The sequence below is a fragment of the Dendropsophus ebraccatus genome, chromosome 8 (assembly GCF_027789765.1).
Source record: "Dendropsophus ebraccatus isolate aDenEbr1 chromosome 8, aDenEbr1.pat, whole genome shotgun sequence".
Classification (NCBI taxonomy): Eukaryota; Metazoa; Chordata; class Amphibia; order Anura; family Hylidae; genus Dendropsophus; species Dendropsophus ebraccatus.
Window position 1 is genome coordinate 122,184,011 of NC_091461.1, and position 22,464 is coordinate 122,206,474.

At 48.2% G+C, this 22,464-nt stretch overlaps 1 protein-coding gene across 1 annotated transcript; it reads right to left on the reverse strand.

The window, feature by feature from the left end:
- Nucleotides 1-10,876: 10,876 nt before the first annotated feature.
- Nucleotides 10,877-22,273, reverse strand: ECHDC2 (enoyl-CoA hydratase domain containing 2). The gene is made up of 10 exons (XM_069981625.1): nucleotides 22,125-22,273; nucleotides 21,199-21,266; nucleotides 20,755-20,842; nucleotides 18,643-18,729; nucleotides 16,304-16,396; nucleotides 16,171-16,227; nucleotides 15,909-16,096; nucleotides 14,199-14,249; nucleotides 13,239-13,286; nucleotides 10,877-11,242 (listed from the first exon to the last, which is right to left on the reverse strand). The coding sequence occupies exons 1-10, from the start codon at nucleotides 22,255-22,257 to the stop codon at nucleotides 11,165-11,167; spliced, it is 891 nt and encodes a 296-aa protein (XP_069837726.1). The 5' UTR covers nucleotides 22,258-22,273; the 3' UTR covers nucleotides 10,877-11,164.
- Between the last annotated feature and the right edge of the window lie 191 nt (nucleotides 22,274-22,464).

Consider the following 22,464-nt stretch of genomic DNA (forward strand, 5'->3'; position numbering starts at 1 on the left):
TATATAGCATTGAAGATATCTGGATAATAGGGCGGTATATACCGGCACAGATCACATGTTCACTTTAATTATGCTTTTTCTTTTCTATTGTCTACATAGGTCTGAAGTTCTTTCTTTCTCCTATAGACATCTGTTTTAGAGCTCCAGGTCTGATAGATGACTCTAGAACATGGCCCCCTGTCCTCCTATCTCTGTGGCTGATATTATAAAACTGGTCATTTCTATAGACATGAATGGGAGTCAGTGAAGTGGCCCAGAACAGTGCGGCCAGCTAATTTTATAGTCTCCAAGATGTGGCCATTATGGATGGGTTCAGGGCCTCTGTTCTAGATGTAGGTGCAGACCCCAGAGATGGAAACTATGGAGCTATAGGTGATAGTTGCGTGTCCCCCTTATTCCTCATAACCTTTGTTAGGGGTCATCCGTTAATGCAGCCATCTCCAGTCTGTGCCTCTCCAGCTGGAGTAAAACTGCTATTCCCAAAATGCCTGTCCGGGCATGCTGGTAGTTGTAGGTTTGAGATCACTGATTTAAAGCCATAACTAACTTTTTGCTTTGTCACCTTTTTATGTGACATTGTTAAAATGAACCTGTACTTTAAAGGGAACCTGTCACCCCCCGTGCCGGGGTGACAGGCTCCCGACCCCCCGTTAGAGCACCCTATACTCACGTGATCCCGTTAGAGCACCCTATACCCACGGAGATATCGGAGCGCGCGCTCCTCAGATGAGTCCAACACTCATAGACAATGACAGGAGAGTCCAGCGCTCCGAGTGTTGGACTCATCTGAGGAGCGCGCACGCTGGGCTTCGGGCACCGATATCTCCGTGACCCCGGCGGGATCACGTGAGTATAGGGGGCTCTAACGGGGGGTCAGGAGCCTGTCACCCCGTCACCGGGGGCGTCAGGTCCTCTTTAAAGAAGCGGGGCATTTTTTTCCCTCCCCTGCTGCAGGCTGATATGTACAGTCACCATTGACAATCAGTTTCCAGCGGTGTGGCTTCTTTCCAATGGTACTATGCCGTACGGATCCCGCTGGCGGTGACATCACTGCTCTTCCAACCCATTCATTTTGAACATTGGAAGTTCGGGTCTCCAATGTTTCTCTATTAAAGCGCGCTCATGCAGATGCATTGAAGAGTCTGACTTCCGGACGTCGGCTGACCTGTGGCTAATGAGAAGCATCAGCGGGACCCGAACAGCACTGTACCAGTGGAATGAAGCCGCCCCGCTGGAAAATGATCGTCAGTGGTAGGTGTACATATCAGCGGGCAGAAAAAAAAATGCACTGCTTCTTTAAAGGAGATGTCCGGTGTCGAACATTTTTTTTCCAAGAGAGCCAGGGAGGATGTGGCGTAACATAACAACATGCACCTACCCCCCGGCTCCAAGGCTGGGGTCCGCTGTCCTCTATCCTGGTTCCCGGTCCCTGGTCCGGATGTGGTCCTGTCTTGGCTGCTGAGTGGGGCCGACATGTCACAACCTGACTCCCCACCCAGACGAGGAAGCGAACCGGATATCGGAGTAGAGGACAGCAGACCCCAGTCTCCCCCCCCCCCCCCCCCCCCCCCCCCCCGACTCTTTTGGGGGGGAAAAAATGCCTGACACTGGACTTCCTCTTTAAGCAGCCGGTGGGAAAGACTTGAGTTTTTGGCTGATGCGCTACATTATTTTACAGAGCATTGCCAATCTTGGTGTAGATCATGGTTTCCTGTGCCGGAGGTTCTCAGCCTCCTATTTACTGAAAATAAGCAATAGAGATAAACTAAGCCGTATACAAGGGCGACTGCCGTATCTGCTTCTTGGTGATCTAGAAGTCTTGTGAGTGGTTTATTTTGGTGCTATAGGGAGGAGTAGTATATGGAACCTGTATAGAAGCCGGACTAAGGGGATTGTATGATATGAGGAAAACGGGTTTTGTTTCCTGCCAGTGATAGTGCACAATTATATAGGTGAACAGCAGCTTTCCTCCACAAGACTGTGTGTGGTTTTGGATTGCATGGCGGTGACTGCGTGTGGCCTTACTGTCTAGCAGTACGGCCATAATAGGGATCTGTATATATGTTGATTTTACTTGATGATAGCTATGGGTAGTGCTGGTTGTTGTAGTACACCTATAGACTGGTATACAGTCACCTTTTTTGCTTCCATTTTACAGCTGCATGTCCCAGTCCAGCTGCAGTCGCCTAAACTGGAAACTATGATTCTTTTGTCTTGGGTCGTTGCTCCCACGCCCAGGCTGGGACTCGCTGCTGCAGTAATGTGGTCATAAAAAGTTTCCTGTAACTCCCTGTAGCCTTATGGCCCTATTCCACGGAACGATTATCGTTCATTTTCGGACGATATCGACCGCTACGGACGATAATCGTTCCGTGGAATAGAGTGCAATGATCAGCCGACATCGTTCATGTCGGCTGATCGTTGCAGTCGCTTGTTTTTCAACATGTTGAAAAACAAGCGACTGATATAGCAGCGATCTGCTGCCGTCGCTCCGCTGAATAGGAGCGTCGGCAGCAGATGCTGCTATATCCTATGGGCTGCCCGGACGATCAGCGATCCCCCGGGCAGCCCCCCCGCAGCTCCCCGCCGCCCCCCTCCCGCACTCACCCGCTCGCTGCAGCCGCGTTGAATAGCGGCGGCAGCGAGCGGCGAACGAGGAGCAAACGAGCGCTAATAGCGCTCGTTTGCTCCTCTAAAACGGCCCGTGGAATAGGGCCATTATCACCGACTGGTGTCTGCCCTGCCGTATCATTGAAATCCCTTACTGCCAAGGAAGCATTTCAGATCATAGCATTATAGATGTAGTTCAGAATCAGGAAAACACGGCTACTTTCAGAAATGGCGCCACTCTTGTCCTCAGGTTCTGTGTGGTATAACACCTCAGTTCCGTTGAAGTGAATGGAGCTATGTTGTAATACCAAACACAGTGTGAGGGCAGCAGTGGTGCTGTTTTTCCAATCATGATAACCCTTTTAAACTAATAAGGGGATTGCTCTGGATACAGTAGTGGGGTTTACTTAAAGGGGTACTCCACGCAGACATAAACTTTTATATTTTGCTGTCCATGGTGAGAATAACAAATCCTTCCATACTTGTTATTATCTATCTGTCTCCTTCCCCCAGTTCTCAGCTGCTGCTTTTTGCTGAAGACACAAAAATCTGTGTGTGAGTCTCTCTGTCTCCCCTTCCTCCCTTCTTAGACAGCTGATGTGAACAAGTCCCTGGCAGGCTGTATCTGCAACATTGTAGCTTTTTTGTCATGCTGGGAGGATTAATCACGGTGAGCTCATTACCAACTTGACCTCAGAATAACCCTCCCTGCATTACAAAGAAGCTACAATGTTGCAGATACAACCTGCCAGGGACTCTTTTACATCAGTCATCTCAGAAGCAAGGGGGGAGGGGGGGGAGGAGGGGGAGACCGAGAGCGAGGCTTAGGGCCCTATTCCACAGGACGATTATCGTCCAGATTATCGTTAAATCGTTGACATCTAAACGATAATCGTTCGGTTGAAATGCAGTTAACGATTAAAGACCGAACGAGAAATCGTTGATCACTTCATAAGACCTGGACCTATTTTTATCGTTGCTCGTTCACAAAACATTTGCAAATCGTTCGCATTGAATAAGACGTCGTTCGCAGTAGATACGAACGCAATAGCGAAGAAAAGAAGGATCGCAAATACGACCATAAGTAACGATTATCGTTCCATGGAAATGAGTGAACGTTTTTAGGTCTTTCGCAATAGCGCTCGTTTGAGATTGTTAATCGTTAACTATTATGCGAACGATAATCGTCCGGTGGAATGGGGCCCTTACACACAGATTTTTGTGTCTTCAGCAGAAAGCAGCAGCTCAGAACTGGTGGAAGGAGACCGAATAGAAAGTAAGTATGAAAGGAATTTATAGTCTCACCATGGGCTCTTGGCCGCTATAAGTAAAGTACATTTGTATTACAAGGACAAAATGTTTTTTTTTTAATTACTTTAGATCAGGGATAGGGTCCTTCCGCCCTCCAGCTGTTTCAAAACTAAAGCCAAAGCTTTAGCTGTCCAGGCATGATGGGAATTGTAGTTTTGCAACAACTGGAGAGCCAGAGGTTCCCCGTCCCTGAATTAGAGCATTTCTCCTAATACCCAAGGCGGATGTCTGCTGAGTGTATAGCGTGTTTCGTATATTGCAGGGCAGATCCCGGTGATGGCGTTCGCCGGCGGCTGAGTGTATAGCGTGTTTCGTATATCGCAGGGCAGACCCCGGCGTCCGCCTAGCCCCCCGCACTGTGGTCATAGCCGGTGTTATATGTCCTGTCCTGATTTTCATATATCGTCTCGTCCCTGTATAATTCACAAGGTGCAAAAAAAAAAAAAGTTTTTGTTGAACTATAGAGAAAAGAAAGTGTTGTGTTGTATATATGTTGACTACTCTTAAGTTTTTATTATGCTGAAATTTTAACTGACAACTATAATAAGAATGGGATGAGCTTCCTATTAACTGTAAGTTATTTTATTACTTTTGTGTTCATCGTAAGGAAACTGAATTGTGTTTAGGAACGTAACAAATTGCCCCAGAAAATAGCCCCCGCCCCGTGGTGTAAGGATGATGGCGCCCCCTCCAGGATCCATAGGGCAGGTCTTCTTCACCTATGGGGCTTGTTCACATGCGTCGACCTGAGCTTTGTTTTTCTTTCCATGGTTTGTTTTCTTTTCCCAAAAATATAAAAACAACAATATAGTAACACAAAAAGCTTCAACTTCCACCTCTAAACGAGTTTGTGTTATGTGCGGATTTTCCTGCAGGGATCTGAATGGTCGGCTCTGTGGGGTTCTAGAACTGTGTTCCATCCTGAACTGTGCAAGTAGAGCCTGGAGCTGGTGCCTGAAAGAGAGCTATTGCTCCACCACCCCACCCCCTTCCCCCCCCAAAAAAAAATATAAAAACTCAGTCCAGCTGGAGTGGAGAGACAGAGGTTAAAGGGGTACTCTAAAGAACCATTGTATTCAAACCAGCTTGTGTCAGAAAGTTATATAAATTTGTAATTTACTTACTAAAAATCTCCAGTCTTCCAGTACTTATCAGCCGCTGTATGTCCTGCAGGAAGTGGTGTATTTCCTCCAGTCTGACACAGTGCTCTCTGCTGCCACCTCTGTCCATGTCAGGAACTGTCCAGTGCAGGAGATGTATTCTATATCGGGATTTGCTGCTGCTCTGGACAGTTCCTGACATGGACAGAGGTGGCAGCAGAGAGCACTGTGTCAGACTGGAGAGAATACACCACTTCCTGCAGGACATACATCAGCTGAGAAGTACTGGAAGACTGGAGATTTTTACATAGAAGTAAATTACAAATATATATTCTGACACCAGATGTTATGAATACAATTTTTTTCCTCCAGAGTAATATGGATGGGACGATGGATCTCAGGTAAACAGCTGCAGACAAACCCTGATCATTCTGTCTGGATGATGAGAAGTTTGTATCTTCCTGATAAAGTCACAGATGGAATTTCTATGTTTAAAATAGGAGGGGGGGGGGGTCTACAATGATAAAATGTCTCTATCATCTTGTAGTCTGTGCAGCGTTTCTCTGTGTGAACTGTAACCATGTGGTATGAGGATTATTCTATCACTACACATTCATTCTACCTTATGGCTGTGACTCTGGATCCATCAAACTCCAGCTTAAAGGAACACTAAAGAAATGAATTCCTAGCTGTTCTTTTAATAAAGAGGTTCTGCAGGGGTTCTATCCTTTTACTATGGGCCAGGGATGGGGAACCTTCAGCCCCCCAGCAGCTGCAGAACTACAAGTCCCATCATGCCTGGACAGCCAGAGATATTGCTTTTGCTAACTGTATGGGTCACATTTGTAACTGGGTGCCATTGTTCAAGCCCCCCGCACCCCCCCCCCCCCATCAGTAATGTACAGTGCATGCACCTCACAATCCCTCCATCTGTATGGAGCTCAGCAGGGGGGTGGGTTGCCTTACATCCTGTCCCTTGGGGCGAGTTCCCTTCAGGAGCCGTATACCATCACTTGGTGTGAGCTCCATGCTGAACTGCAGAGAGCAGCGGAGCCCAAAGGTTTCGGCAGCGGTCTGCGGCAGGAGCCCCCACCCCTCATGCCTGTTCTGCAGGTTAGGCTCCTCCAGAGAGAAAAAACTCAACCTATGGTAACTAATAAATGCTGTAGCCATGTTGTTTCTTCCCAGGTTTAGTGTTCCTTTAAGCAGATTATCCAGCAGTGATCAGTGCTCCATCCAGTGTACTGAGGAGCGCTGACATCCTGATAGTGCTCACAGTCCGTGTACATGACTGAGGCTGTATTCTGTATCCGCCATCACCACCAGTGTTACTCTGCGTCCCGGCTTGCTGTGTCTGTACATCACACTCTGTCTGTTGTGTAACACACTAGAACAACTCAATAAACCTGCAGTGACCACCTGACCCTCCACCGCTTCTCTTTATTTCCGCTTACAGATCGCGCTCGTGCTGTTTGTGTTGTCGGTTCATTCAGCTTGGACGGATAGTAAAAGCCTCCTCACACACGGGGGAGGGGGGGGTCCTGAGTTGAGGATCCCCTACCCGTCATTAGGAGGAAGGGACAACACAGTGCTGCCAACCTATACTTGAGTCTGGTTTTTATTTTATTTTTTTTTTGTTTCTGTGCTGGGATCTCGGTGGTGAATTTCCTTTTTTTTAATATTAAACATGCTGCCTGGTTCCCATGCTCGGTGCCAGTCTTTCTCTGAGCATTGGGGGTAGGCCTGCCGCCCTGCATTGTGACCATATGCCCTTCCACCTGTGATGCAGCTCCATTGATTCTAATGGAGGGGAGGGGATATGGTCACCCTGGGGGCGGCGGGCCTGTCCCCAGTGCGCCGAGCTGGGTTGCTGCTTGGGAAAAGGACTGCACCACCGGGATCCTAGTGCCGAGCAGCTAAGGTAAAAAAATATATGTATATATACCTGATGGTCCATTTGCTTTAAAGTGTCCCTGTCACTTGACAAAACTTTTGACGTCATAGAGACATGTCAAGTTTTGAAAGGTCCGTACCAATCGTGAGATAGAGCTGCTTCTCCCAACTTAATCTACCGATTGGTACGGACCGATCAAAACTTTTGACATGTCTCTATGACGTCAAGGTTTTGTCAAGTGACACTTAGTATTAGCAGGTTCCTCCATACATACCTGGTGATGGTCGCCCCTTACCACCTCTTCCCACTCTGCTGAAGCTCCTAAGCAGTTTAGGTGAAATTGAACCTATATAAATATGCACATTAATGGATAGGAGCACCGTGGGCGTTCCTCGGCCCCCCAGGGCATCGTTTGGCCCCCGTCGGCTCAGATGCTCACACCTACTTATGCAGTAAGCAGCAGGCTGGAATATGTCAGTAGGTGTGTGTCTGAGCCAATGGGCCGTACGCTGCTTTGGGGGGCTGAGGAACGGCCACAGTGCTCCTAACCATTAATGTGCATATATATTATGATCGAATTTCACAAAACTGCAGGATTTACAAGCTTCAGAAGAGCGGGAAGAGGAAGGAAGTGGCTACTGGGAACCTGCCGATAGTCTAACAGAATTCCTGTTCTTAAAGGGGTACTCTGACAAATCTTTTTCTTTTAAATCACCTGGTTTTAAAAAGTTATATAGATTTGTAATTTACTTTTATTTAAAAATCTCCAGTCTTCTAGTACTTATTAGCTGCTGTATGTCCTGCAGGAAGTGGTGTATTCTCTCCAGTCTGACACAGTGCTCTCTGCTGCCACCTCTGTCCATGTCAGGAACTGTCCAGAGCAGGAGAGGTTTTCTATGGGGATTTTCTATTGCTTTGGTCAGTTCCTGACATGGACAGAGGTGGCAGCAGAGAGCACTGTTTCAGACTGGAGAGAATACACCACTTCCTGCAGGACATACAGCAACTGATAAGTATTGAAAGACTGGGGATTTTTACATAGAAGTAATTTACAAATCAATCTATTTTTCAAAAATCAGTTGACTTGAAAAATTGTGCGTTCAGTAGCTTTAACTGTTTCACAGCTCACTACGTCTTAATAAAGTATATACAGAGAGTTCTGTAACAGGTGAAGTGTCAGTCCATGATATACACCCAGTATACGGACTATATATCACAGATGTGTCAATGCTGCCTGACCTAAACTAACTATGGTCACCTGCTCGGACCAGGGCCTGCATCCATACAACTGATAAGATACGCATCCTTATTCTGGACATGTGAAGCACTCTAAACCTGAACAGTTCAGCAAATCCACTCAAAACTAATCTGTAAATTAAAGAGGCTATCCAGGGTTAGAGAAAGCAGGGATACTTTCTTACAGAAACAGCACCCTTTAGCTCACTTCAATGGGATTGATCTGTACACCCAACCTGAGGATGGGAGGTGCTGTTTCTGCAGGAAAGCCTCCATGATTTTCTCAGCCTGGATAACGCTAATACTAGAGGTTCCTATTGAATTATAAGAAAAGATTTTTTATAAACACTAAGTAATGTATATTGAATGGTTGTGGTCCTTACAAACACCTTCCCTCCATTGGTTGTGATTCCTAACATGTTTGTAAATCGCCATATTTACCAAAAATGACACCAGAGCCCCTAGGTGTCGTCCGCTTTCTGCAGAATGCTGGCCGCTGCCTATTGTCAGGGGAAAACTGTCTTTGATAACAGCTTACAGTGACTCTGTACCCACAATCTGACCCCCCCCCCCAAACCACTTGTACCTTCGGATAGCTGCTTTTAATCCAAGATCTGTTCTATTGTCCTAAAAAAACAACTTTTAAGCTGGCAGCCCCATGCCCAACGGCCGGGGCTTAGATTGTGTATGCATTAGGCTGGCACACCCTCTCTGTCTCTCCTCCCCGCCTTTCTCATCATTAGCAATGCTCCAGTCAGATTGTCTCCTATTCATCACCTGTGTCAGCACGGCACATGGGCTGGAGCGGTAAGGACCTGTGCAATATTCAGCATGAAGAAAATGGAGGGACGGAGGGGTGGTGCAAAGTTAAGGCTTAGATACTCCCGTTGGGCACGGGGCTGCAAGTTTCAAAGTTGTTTTTTAGGACAATAACTGCATCACCTGCCGAATGGACCCAGGACAGATCTTGGATTAAAAGCAGCTACCCGAAGGTACAAGTGGTTTGGGGGGTCGGATTGTGGGTACAGAGTCGCTTTAAAGGGAACTAATCATGGCGAAATGGCCCCCATTGATAAGGAAACGTGCTGGTACATCACCCAGCACGCTTCCCAAACATCCCCCTGTACCCTCCGTCCTCTCCTTTATTACCCTGCAATCTTATATATGTGAAGTTCCGCGCCGTATGCTAATCAGCCCCAAGTAGTCACGGTGGGCTGAACTAGTCATGGTCCTGGGCGTAGTTATCCTGGGCGCCTTCCAGCGCTGTAATCACACCCAGAGGGGCGTGATTCAAAGACCTGCGCTACGCCAACGTCATCTCTGGCTTGCGTTTCATGATGGCGGCGCGCCGACGTCTTCCGCACGCCGTGCAGGCGTAGTAGGTCAGCGTCTCCTCTTGCCGTACTGGGCATGCGCGGCGAGAGAAAGACGCGACGCCGTCGTGGAACACAAGCCAGAGATGACGGCGGAGCGCAGGTATTTGAATCACGCCCCTCTGGGCGTGATTAAAGCGCTGAAAGCCGCCCAGGACCCAGATAACTACGCCCAGGACCATGACTAGTTCAGCCCACCGTGACTACTTGGGGCTGATTAGCATACGGCGCAGAACTTCACATATATAAGATTGCAGGATAATAAAGGAGGGGACAGGGGGATATTTGGGAAGCGTGCTGGGTGATGTACCAGCACGTTTCCTTATCAATGGGGGCAATGTCGGCGTGATTGGTTTCCCTTAAGCAGAAGTTGGGGTGGAGCATACCATGTGCAAGAGAGGGCGGAGAGAGAGTGAGAAAGCCTGGGCTGTGTACCTGCCAGCTGTGACTCTCCACACTATTTGTACTGTCTTTCTGAGCAGATTGGATTACTGTAACCCTTCTCATACAGTACATTGTAAACCCAGTGCTTCAGTAACCCCTTCTCTCCCACATACCAGCTATACTATTGTACTGTATATACCAGCAGACTGCATCCCTTTCTGAGATGTTGCTGCTGGCACCCAGTGCATTAGTAACCCCTTCTCCCCCATATACCTTCTGTATTAGTGTTCTTTACACAGCATTATATCATGTCATAGCGGAGAGGAGTAGGTGCTATGCTGCAAATGGCTACAGAAGTCAAGGAGAGCATGAACCTGTGTGTGTACTATTGGCAAACCGCCCAGTCCAGCTCCGCTTTTGCCCGATAAAATGTAGTGAATTGGTAACAGCCATGCACTGTGGAAGGTTTGGTTTTTTTTTAAATAAAGTTTGTTCTATTTTCAGTTGGTGAGAGACTACATTTATTTTTGTGGGTTTCCAAATATCAGATATTGGTGTATTCTGTTTGAAGTTTAGGATATTTGGGATTAATATTTAGGTGTGTTCATTATAGCCAAGATGGTGCTGGCAACCACATCTCCCAGAATGCATTGCACCTCAAAGCCAACTGTAACGGATTCACAGCAGATTTCACCATGCGAGTTTGCCGCAAAATCACCTGCTGCCCCATCACACCCACTGATTGGGATGTCAGGATGCCGGGAGCCACAGGAGAAGGCCGGAGCACGGACCAGGTAACGTATGGACTGGGCCGCCATTGGTTAGCAGCGTTTACATACTCAGAACAAATGAGAATTGTGTCTCTGTATAAGAAGTAGCCGAGCAGAGTATGGCTTCCCTGGTAAGTCCCTGTCCTGGCTGGCTCCTCTTCTTGTACACCAGAGGTGGACTGCACTATAGCCACTATATAAAACCAATGTTTTTATTAAAGAGGAAAAAAAATACACATGTGACAAAGAGCTGTACAATAGGCCGGGATCTGACCCTACTCCAGTAACTGGTGAGACCCCCTCCCATCTCTGCAGACCTCACATAGGAAATCCAGCAAGAACCCAGTATATTTCAGGATTTTCCTTTCTGGCACATGAGTGATGTTTAATATCTGACAATCCAATGTAAGACAAAGGATTGGGAAGGTTTCATAGTGACGCTCAGCCGGCCGTCATGGGTCCAGTAATGGAAGATAAAGAGATGTATTATTCCCCCGTGTAGTGAGGTGGACGCTTCTCCTGGAAGGCCGCCATTCCTTCTAGACGATCCTTGGTAGGAATGACCTGAAGGAGAAGGCGGCAAATAAAGTACCTGTAACACTTCTCGTCTAACATTCATATAGTACATACATACACACACATATATATATATATATATATATATATATATATATATATATATATATATATATATATATATATATATACATACACATATACATATACATATACATATACATACATACACACACAGAACATACAATACACACATGTTATAAAACTGCTGTGCAGGGGGCTTAAGGCTGCAGGTCATATACAACCTAAGTGACAGTGGTTTATTACACACAGTAATCAGGAACGTCTTATATAACAACGGACAAGACATTAGTGGGGTGCACCCTAGTGGACGACTGGTCACTTGCCAGATGGTACTGAGTAGTGCTTGGTCAGTTACGGTAGTTACGGTAGTGCTTGGTCAGTATATAGCTCAGCCGGATGGTAGGTTGTCGTGATGCCAGTGCCTGGTGGGCACACAGGTATGGCTGGCACACCTGCTTTTATTTTACAGTAGCTGGCTATACCCTTTCCCCTGTGCTCGGTGACCTGCCAGGCTGTGAGGGAATACCCTGGGTACTTATCATGGTGGTCCAGAGAGGAGTTAAAACCCACCCAGGCTATCGTACTGCCACCCATAGAAAGGGCAGATGACCCAAGGATGGAGCAGTGACTGTGTAGGTGCTGGAACAATAATCACCGAATCCTGTTACCATAAATAAAATCTTCTTTACTGTGAGAATACTTCTACAATATCTGATCATAGACAATAGACGTGACAGAACAAAATCTGTGCTAAGAGCCTTAGGAGTAGGAGAGCTGAGCTGACTTAGCTGTGTGCGGAGAAGTAGAGTGAGCTGAGACCAGTAGAGAGGAGTTTGTGCTGAGAGTCCCAACCCAGGGTAGAAGTGTGCTCTGCCAGAACTTTAGAAAAAGTAGAATACTGAAGAATACTTGTGGCCGTGTTTTGACCTTTGTTGTCACTGTACCACCTATTGCCCTACAGTGTAGCGTGAGCCGTCCTCCTAGGGTGACACAAGCTTGTAGCAACTTTGCTCTATCCGGATCAGTTCCTCTTGTTTCAGGATACTGTCCTGCACTGTTCGAGATGGTCACGGCCTGGGTTGGGGTGATCTCTGACTTCTCCTCTCCTGAGTAGTTTAACACTGCATAATAAGGCTAAGTATTGCTTTTAGGAAGTAAGTCTATCACATGTGTGTCCGTCCACTACCACACTCCAGACTAGACTACAGGTGGAGGGACCTGGCAGAGGCAGGACCCAGCTGGACTACAGCAGGGACCGTCTTGTCGTACGTCCTCTCTCTACCAAGACTCACTAACACTTCCTCTCCCCATGTGACAACTTCCCACAGGGTGTGTAATACCTGTGCGCAGATTATCAACAAACAATAACCCCTTGTTCACTACAGCTGTGCAATATACAAGTATATATACAAATAGCGACATCTAGTGGCAAAACTTAGGTACAACTTCATTACCACTTTTACTTAGAGTACAGGCATTTGCGAGGGGTGTTTAGACCAGTAACACCTGTGATGGGACACCACATCAGGACCTGCCGACCACCTAATGTATATGAGGAGGGATTTAGCCCACTCAGCCAATCAGTGACTGCAGCAGTGTTCCCCCCCAGTCACTGACTGGCTGAGCGGGGCATCCGTCAACTGGGTTATGACGTAGCTGTAGGGGAGCTAAGAAGACGGCCGGCTGTGGTCCAGGAGCGGGGAGCTGCGGGGGCATCGGGACAGGTGAATATGATATTTTTTAGATGTTCCCCCACCACTCTCTCAAACACAGCACTGCATTTAAATGTACCATATGAGCTTCTGATTAGGAGCACATACATTTAAAGGGTCAGACGCAACACATTTCCGGGTGCTGGCTCGGGTTGGCATAACCCCCGTATCCTCAGCAGTAGCTGGAGGCGACTGTGCCGCAACCGTTCCTGCAATCTGTAATGCAGAAGGTAAGTGCAGAAACTCACCTGTCCATAGCACATCCCCTCTATGGCCATTCCAGAGGCAATGTCCACCTGTAAGACACATGCAGTAGTAACAGAAGAGCTACGAAGAACGTCCGTCACTATAGAGAGTCATCACTATGGGGAGTGATAAAAACCTAAAGGGGTACTCCAGTGTCCTAACATGTTTTTATATGTAGCTGAGGGCACTGTAAAAATAAAATATAATAAATGATACTCACCTCCCCTGGGTTCCCCACAGCTCCAGTTCCAGAAACTTCTGGTTCCTTGCTGGTCACAACTTCCAGGCCAGTCTTCTCAACAGGACCTGCCAGCCGAGCCAAACACCGACTATGGCGGGACACCGCTGCAGTCACTGATTGGCAGAGCAGGCAGGACCTGCTAATAAGAGGTGACAAGTGAGGGGACCAAGGGTAGGTAAGTATCATTTATTTATTTTTTTTACTGCACCTGCAGTAACCTATAAAAAAAAAAATTAGGAAACTGAAATACCCCTTTAATATTACACAAGTATGAAGATCTAGACTCCCCCTTAATGGTGGCTGCAGGCAGATGGAGTTTGTCCTTTATCTATATTATACTGAGAAGCATTTGATTACCGGTGGCTGAAGAAGTTGGATGCAGTCCTAGCAAGTCCTGGTGGATACAGCCTATGGACAATGACTGTCTCCATGTTTTCCAGGCAGCCTTAGGGCTGCATTTAACTTATTCAGCCACCAGTAATCCAATGCCCCATGCTCAGATTCACTCATTCGGCTTCGACCCTGACAGGAAATGGAGAATTGAAGAACTACACAACATGTATTGTCTCCAGCTCCTCCCTCTCTCCATAGACAAAAAATCATCCTGATGTCACAGGAGGCGTGGCTGGATATGGTCTGAGCTCCGCCCCCTTAGTTATAGAGCAAACTGGGAGTGAATGCAGCCCCTGAAACGTTGGATATGTGTTATAAATATATTTACCTCCATTCCTTTGTTCATCGCCAGCTTGGCCATCCTGACAGCCACCGGGGCCTAGAAGAGAATCCGAAAGATTAACCATCGAGAGAAGCAGCCTGAAAACCTTAAAGGATATCAGACATCTCTGCAAACTTCAAAGTGACATTTCAGAATTTTTTTCATTTGACATTTTGTACATTGTTATGGGGGCGGCCATATTGCTTGGGCTTAACAGCATTTAGTGACATGCTTTACAGCAAGAATCATGGACATAGACGACAATAGACAGGCTCTGTCCCCTTGAGATGAATATGAGACATTACTGAGCGCGCTCTGTGACCTGTGAAGAGGTCATTCCACAGGGAGCTGCTATTGTCTCCTCTATCTACTGGTGTCACATGACGCTGCAATGCTGTACAGATCACTTTACAGCAGCCTCTTATCACCACAGACACAACAGGAAGTCACCAAAAAATCTGTTTAACATAAAAACATTGTTTATACAATAAGTCATTTTCTGATGAGACTGTCCCTTTAAGACACTTTTACACAGCCTGACTGGAGGCAGCAAACAAAAGTCAATCAACAAGATCAGAGAGTGGATCAGTAAGATCAGTGATCGCTTACACAGTCTTTACGAGGCTCATTCATCGAGCATCTAATCCAACGTCATGTGTCCCCCGTTCGAACAGGACGATGTGCGACCGTGTTAGGCCTGAAGACAACAGTATGAGACTGCCGGGGTCTAACTCCTGACACCTCCATTGATCAGCTGATCATGTTTGTTTACTCACCACACAGTACGGCTACATTCAGGTGTTCCATAGTTTTGTCCGTAATTGCGGAGCCCTAAATTTAATGCTTTTAATCCAAGATCTGTCCTGGGGTCCGTTCGACAAGTGATGCAGTTATTATCTTAAAAAACAACTTTTAAACTGGCAGCCCTGTGTCCAACGGCCGGGGCTTAGATTGTGTATGCATTAGGCTGGCACACCCTCTCCGTCCCTCCTCCCCGCCCTCATCATTAGGAATGCTCCAGGCAGATTGTCTCCTATTCATCACCTGTGTCAGCCCGCCACATCGACTAGATCGTTAAGGCACCTGTGCAGTGTTCAGACAGGAGTAAATGTTCCAGTGGCATTACTAATGATGAAGAGGGTGGGGAGGAGGGATGGGGCAAAGTTGGGGCACAGATACTCTAAGCCATGGCTGTTGGACACAGGGCTGCAAGTTTTTATGTTTTTTTAGGACAATAACTGCATCACCTGCCGAGCGGACCCCAGGACAGATCTTGGATTAAAAGCAGCTATCCGAAGGTACAAGTGATTTGGGGGGGTCAGATTGTGGGTACAGAGTCGCTTTAACGTCCGCAAATCGGACGAGTGATCATTTCTGTGATCTGTTCTTTTTGTGCAAAACACAGATGAAAAACTAATGAAAAAACTGATTCATTTTTCCATTGACTTCCATTATATAATAAAAATAATAAGAATACAAATAATAAGAATACAAATAATAAGAATACAAATAATAAGAATACAAATAATAAGAATACAAATAATAAGAATACAAATAAGAATAATAATAATAATAATAAAAACCAGACTGCAAAAACGCAGCCTGACCCCGGCCTTATTTAACTTTTTGCTGATCATAAATATGGATTACGGGCGCAATGCAGATGATTTTTTTTTTTTGTCAGATTGGGGACGATTGCTGACATCAGCCATGTACCTGCGGCAGGATTTCACGGGCCAGTTCCAATGCTTTCCTGTAGGCGGCGCTCCCCTCTTCATTTTGGGGTACAGCATCATTCACCAGTCCCATCTGGAACGCCTGCGTCCCATCGATTTGTCTCCCGGTAAAGATGAGCTCTTTGGCCAAACCGATTCCCACCAGGCGCGGCAGTCGCTGTGAGCCGCCTGAACAGAAGAGAAAGTCAGCGGAGACACAAGCACCAGGACAATGGCTCCATATGGCGGCACTATCCTCTCACCGGCCCCGGGGAGTAATCCTCTCGTAGTCTCAATCAGCCCCAGTTTAGCTGAAGATGCTGAAAGAGACGCGACAGACATCACTGACAGGACGAACAGATCCAAGAGAAAGCCGCCATGTGTAATGTCACCTACCTGCAATACGGAGGTCACAGGCCAGGGCCACCTCCAGGCCGCCACCCAGGGCATGGCCATCCAGTGCTGCAATGGTGGGCATAGGCAGGGCCGCTGGGTGCAGAGAAGACGGGGTTAATATGGTGTAACATGGGGTAAGAGATGTAACATGGGGTCAGGGGGTAGAGATATAAATAGGGTGACCCTTCAAGGAGAATCCTAAGAGCAATGTATTGATCTTTGAAGGGGTTACATTAAAGGGGATGTTCACCAAAGAAAAATGCTTTCAAATCAGCTGGTGCCAGAAAGTTATATAGATTTGTAATTTACTTCTATTAAAAATCTCCAGTCTTCCAGTACTTATCAGCTGCTGTATGTCCTGCAGGAAGTGGTGTATTCTCTCCAATCTGACACAGTGCTCTCTGCTGCCACCTCTGTCCATGTCAGGAACTGTCCAGAGCAACAGCAAATCCCCATAGAAAACCTCTCCTGCTCTGGGCAGTTCCTGACATGGACAGAGGTGGCAGCAGAGAGCACTGTGTTAGACTGGGGAGAATACACCACTACATGCAGGACATACAGCAGCTAATAAGTACTGAAAGACTGGAGATTTTTAATAGAAGTAAATTACAAATCTATATAACTTTCTGGCACCGGGTGATTTAAAAAAATTTTTTTAATGGTGAACAATCCCTTTTAAATGGGTAATCCAGGGTTTCAAAAATGTGTCCGCTTTCCTCCAGAAACAGCACCATTCTTGTCCTCAGTTTGAGTGTGGTATTGCAGGTCAGTTCCATTGAAGTGAATGGAGGCCAGCTGTAATACCGCACACAACCTGAGGACACGGATGGCGCAAATTTTTTGAAAAAGCAACTACCCTGTTTCCCTGAAAATAGGACCTAGTAGAGGTTTTGGTAAATTACTATATATATAAGGCCTCCCCCGAAAGTAAGACCGAGCAAAGTTTTTGTTTGTACGCATGGCCGCCATAAGCATGGCCGCCACACAGAACACCAGGGAATACAGCTGGGACTCTTTTTAGCCCGCCGCCGTTGTCCCTACCATTACAGTCTGTTGCAGAGCAGCTGCATGCAGGACATGAAGACAGTCACCTGCCGCCAACCCCAATGTCACCTGCCGCCATTCCCATTGTCCCCTATTGCCAGATGTAGAGCTGCACACAGTCTGCCGTAATCCCGTCGCCTGCCGCCATACCGTATGCTGTCCCCTACTGTGGTGAACTCCCCCTGGTGGCCAGAAGCTGCCATCATACGCCCTGTCCCTGCTGTGCTGTACGAGTGTGCTGTGGTGAGCTCCCCCTGGTGGCTGGAAGCTGCCATACCGTACACTGTCCCTGCTGTGCTGTACGAGTATGCTGTGGTGAGCTCCCCCTGGTGTCCAGAAGCTGCCATCATACGCTCTGTCCCTGCTGTGCTGTATGTGTGCTGTGGTGAGCTTCCCTGGTGGCCAGAAGCCGCCATACCGTACACTGTCCCTGCTGTGCTGTACCAGTGTGCTGTGGTGAGCTTCCCCTGGTGGCCGAAAGCAGCCATCATACGCTCTGTCCCTGCTGTGCTGTCTGAGTATGCTGTGGTGAGCTCCCCCTGGTGGCCAGAAGCAGCCATACCGTACACTGTCCCTGCTGTGCTGTACGAGTGTGCTGTGGTGAGCTCCCCCTGGTGGCTGGAAGCTGCCATACCGTACACTGTCCCTGCCGTGCTGTACAAGTATGCTGTGGTGAGCTCCCCCTGGTGGCCAGAAGCAGCCATACCGTACACTGTCCCTGCTGTGCTGTACTAGTGTGCTGTGGTGAGCTCCCCCTGGTGGCTGGAAGCTGCCATACCGTACACTGTCCCTGCCGTGCTGTACAAGTATGCTGTGGTGAGCTCCCCCTGGTGGCCAGAAGCAGCCATACCGTACACTGTCCCTGCTGTGCTGTACTAGTGTGCTGTGGTGAGCTCCCCCTGGTGGCTGGAAGCTGCCATACCGTACACTGTCCCTGCCGTGCTGTACAAGTATGCTGTGGTGAGCTCCCCCTGGTGGCCAGAAGCAGCCATACCATACACTGTCCCTGCTGTGCTGTACGAGTGTGCTGTGGTGAGCTCCCTCTGGTGGCTGGAAGTCACCATACACTCTGTCCCTGTTGTGCATGTGAATTCTTCTTCATGCATAAATAAGACATCACCTGAAAATAAGACCCAGCGCATCACTGTTATTTTCGGGGAAACACGATATGTTCTGCTAAACCTGGAAAACCTCTTTAAAACAACAGTCCTAAATGTCTAATGCTCGGGTAGCACAATCTGCTGGGAGCCCCGGTGAGCGGTGTCGCCCCCTGGTGATTTCATCCGGGAACTCACCAATTTCATTCATTAACTTCCTCAGATGCTGAACAAAGAGGGAAACCTCCGCATTCTCCATCCGCGCTCGCTCCTTCAGATCGGCTCCTGCGGGGGACAAGATGGACGCTCCAAGTGATTTATATTCAGCGAATGAGACCGGATGGGAGCGGCGACATCAGGATCGGGCCCCCCCCCCACCCATCGATCCGATGTCAGATGACCCTACAGCGCCCCTACAGGACAAGGGAAGCATGACATGGTGCCTGGCCGGGTATCACCACTGTGTATAATATAGGCTGGGGAGGCGCAGGGGCCCGGACTATGACAGCCGCCATTCTACAGAACAAACCAAAGTGATAGCGCCCCCCCACATTGCTGGAGGGGGAGAAAGGACAGATGAGAGGGATGGTAAGGGGGTCACAGCTGCTATTAGTGGGGGACACAGAATGGGGACAATACTACAGCATGGAGAGATGAGAAGCACTGTGGACTGAGGATATGTGGCGTATACGGGCACTATAGGGTGTATACGGGCGCTATGGGGCGTATACAGGCACTATAGGGCGTATACGGGCACTATAGGGTGTATACGGGCACTATAGGGTGTATACGGGCACTATAGGGTGTATACGGGCACTATAGAGTGTATACGGGCACTATAGAGTGTATATGGGCGCTATAGGATGTATATGGGCGCTATGTGGTGTATATGGGCACTATAGGGTGTATATGGGCACTATGTGGTGTATAGGGCACTATAGGGTGTATATGGGCACTATAGGGTGTATATGGGCACTATAGGGTGTATATGGGCACTATAGGGTGTATATGGGCACTATAGGGTGTATATGGGCACTATAGGGTGTATATGGGCACTATAGGGTGTATATGGGCACTATAGGGTGTATATGGGCGCTATGTGGTGTATATGGGCACTATAGGGTGTATATGGGCACTATAGGGTGTATATGGGCGCTATGTGGTGTATACGGGCACTATAGGGTGTATATGGGCGCTATGTGATGTATACGGGCACTATAGGGTGTATATGGGCGCTATGTGATGTATACGGGCACTATAGGGTGTATATGGGCGCTATGTGATGTATACGGGCGCTATAGGGTGTATATGGGCACTATAGGGTGTATATGGGCGCTATGTGGCGTATACGGGCGCTATGTGGTGTATACGGGCGCTAGGTGGTGTATACGGGCGCTAGGTGGCAGTATTTGGCACTGCTGTGCAGCACTATGTGTTCCTTGGCCGGGCTCTGGCATCTACATGGATCGGCTGACGTGGCTGGACGTTCTGGCGGCACTTTGGATACATTTTACATTATAAAACGTTCGATCCGGCACTCACCAGATTCTCCTCGCTGCAGCAATGAAGAGAAACAAGAGTCAGTGAAGCAGCCGGTCCCATCATCTATACCTTCATATCACACTACAATATACAGCCGTATCACTCCAGACTGCTGGATATTTCTAATCACAACCAGCAGAATTGTGAATGCAGCTCTGGAGTATAATCAGGGCTTTATAGGGGAACTCTGCTGAACAGAAATTGTTTTCAAATCAACTGGACTCAGAAAGTTATACTGATTTGTAATTTACTTTTAGATAAAAAATTTCCAATCTTCCAATACTTATCAGCCGCTGTATATGCTGCAGGAAGTGGTGTATTCTCTCCAGTCTGACACAGTGCTCTCTGCTGCCACCTCTGTCCATGTCAGGAACTGTCCAGAGCAGCAGCAAATCCCCATAGAAAACCTCTCCTGCTCTGGACAGTTCCTGACATGGACAGAGGGGGCAGCAGAGAGCACTGTGTCAGACTGGGGAGAATACACCACATCCTGCAGGACACGCAGAAGCTGATAAGTACTGGAAGACAGGAAATGTTTACATAGAAATAACTTACATATCTATATAACGTTATGACACCATTTGATTAACTAGGACTACCAGGGGCATCAGGGGGCAGAATACTTTGCCTTGCCCCGGGTGCTGCCACCCCGCACTACGTCACGGCGGCGCACAGTAAGACATTGAGGGCAGCAGCCGTGTAGTTTTTGCCCCTCGGCAAGAAAAAAGTTCCCCACCCTGGTACAGATGGTAAGAACCCTATACTGACCTGCACAGAAGACCCCGGGGACGGCGCTCCGGACCACCACCACACGGACGCCGCTGTCATGGCGGAGACTGTCTACTGAATGGAAGAACTGCAACCAGATGTGTTTAATGAGACCAATGTCAATCACCAATAACCAAGCAATAATCCATATATAATATACATGAATGTAACCGCAATCCAGCACAAGGCAGATTCTCCAGGCTGCTTCCCTCCAGAAACAGCGCCCCTCTTGTTCTGAGGTTGTGCGGGGGTATTGCAGCTCAGCTCCCCTGTTGTAATACCACACACAACCTGAGGACAGGGGGGGGCGCTGTGTTTGCAAGAAGGTAGCTGTGCTTTTTATTTACCACTGGCTGCTGAACCCAAACCAATGTGACGCGTAGGAGTTGTCATAGGAGCAACAAGGAAACCCTACAGATCCCTGCCGCCTCCTCTGCTCTTTACCTCACTGACAAACACTTTGCCCAGAGCGTTGCGGGCGCGCGGCCTCGACATGACGATCTCTGCGATGCCTGAAAGACAAGAAGCATTGGAGTCCATTAGACCTTGCTGAGACTTGTAGTTCATCACTAAACGGGTTAATAATACACCGGTGAAGGCGCTGCGACCCCCTCGAAGTCGGACAAAGTGCAAAGATTTTGTTAATAGTTTAACTCTGACTTCACATGATGCCGGATACCCCGAGGACTCCTGGACCGCTGCCACTATGTGTGCTCCAAAACTACAACTCCCAGCATGCCCTGGGAGCCAGAAGGCCGCAGCCTGGGGGTCAGTGACATTGAGAAATAGTACAAGTGCATGCTGGGAGTTGTAGTTCTGCAAGAGGCCACAGCTCAGGACATGAAGCGATAGCAGAAGTGCATGCTGGGAGTTGTAGTTCTGCAGGAGGTCACAGCTCAGGACATGAAGCAATAGCAGAAGTGCATGCTGGGAGTTGTAGTTCTGCAGGAGGTCACAGCTCAGGACATGAAGCAATAGCAGAAGTGCATGCTGGGAGTTGTAGTTCTGCAGGAGGTCACAGCTCAGGACATGAAGCAATAGCAGAAGTGCATGCTGGGAGTTGTAGTTCTGCAGGAGGTCACAGCTCAGGACATGAAGCGATAGCAGAAGTGCATGCTGGGAGTTGTAGTTCTGCAGGAGGCCACAGCTCAGGACACGATGAAGCAATAGCAGAAGTGCATGCTGGGAGTTGTAGTTCTTTAGGAGGCCACAGCTCAGGACATGAAGCAATAGCAGAAGTGCATGCTGGGAGTTGTGGTTCTGCAGGAGGCCACAGCTCAGGACATGAAGCGATAGCAGAAGTGCCATCCATAGAGAGAGGAGTAATCTGTGTATACTGGTATATATACAGCACAAGTGACGTCACTCACCCACATTGTTGCCCTCCAGGCGGGTGACACTGACCTCCCTGTGCCCGGCCGCAGTGCTCAGCCCCCGGAGCAGCCCCCATGGATGATGAGCCCCCCGGAGCCCGGCCCGCTGCAGCACTGCACTGCCCATCATGTGTCCTGCACAGCGCCACCTGCAGCTCAGCCCAGTGATCAACACCGGATCTGGACAGGCGGGAGCAGCCTTCTGATTGGCCTTTCCAACACTTCGCTGTCATCCTAGCGCCTCCTGATTGGCTGTTACACTGACGTTGGCCCCGCCTTTTTAAGGCGGCCGGTGTCTCTGATAGGGCGCTGTTATACACTCTAGTGTCGCCGCTTT

Bases quoted from the DNA above. Each gene is read 5' to 3' on its own strand.
- ECHDC2 (XM_069981625.1), bottom strand. From the start codon at position 22,257: ATGATGGGCAGTGCAGTGCTGCAGCGGGCCGGGCTCCGGGGGGCTCAT. The intron at 16,228-16,303 runs GTAGGTGACATT...CGTCTCTTTCAG, and splicing joins CTGTGACCTCCGTATTGCAG to CATCTTCAGCTAAACTGGGG. The intron at 16,097-16,170 runs GTGAGAGGATAG...TCTTCTGTTCAG, and splicing joins AGGATTACTCCCCGGGGCCG to GCGGCTCACAGCGACTGCCG.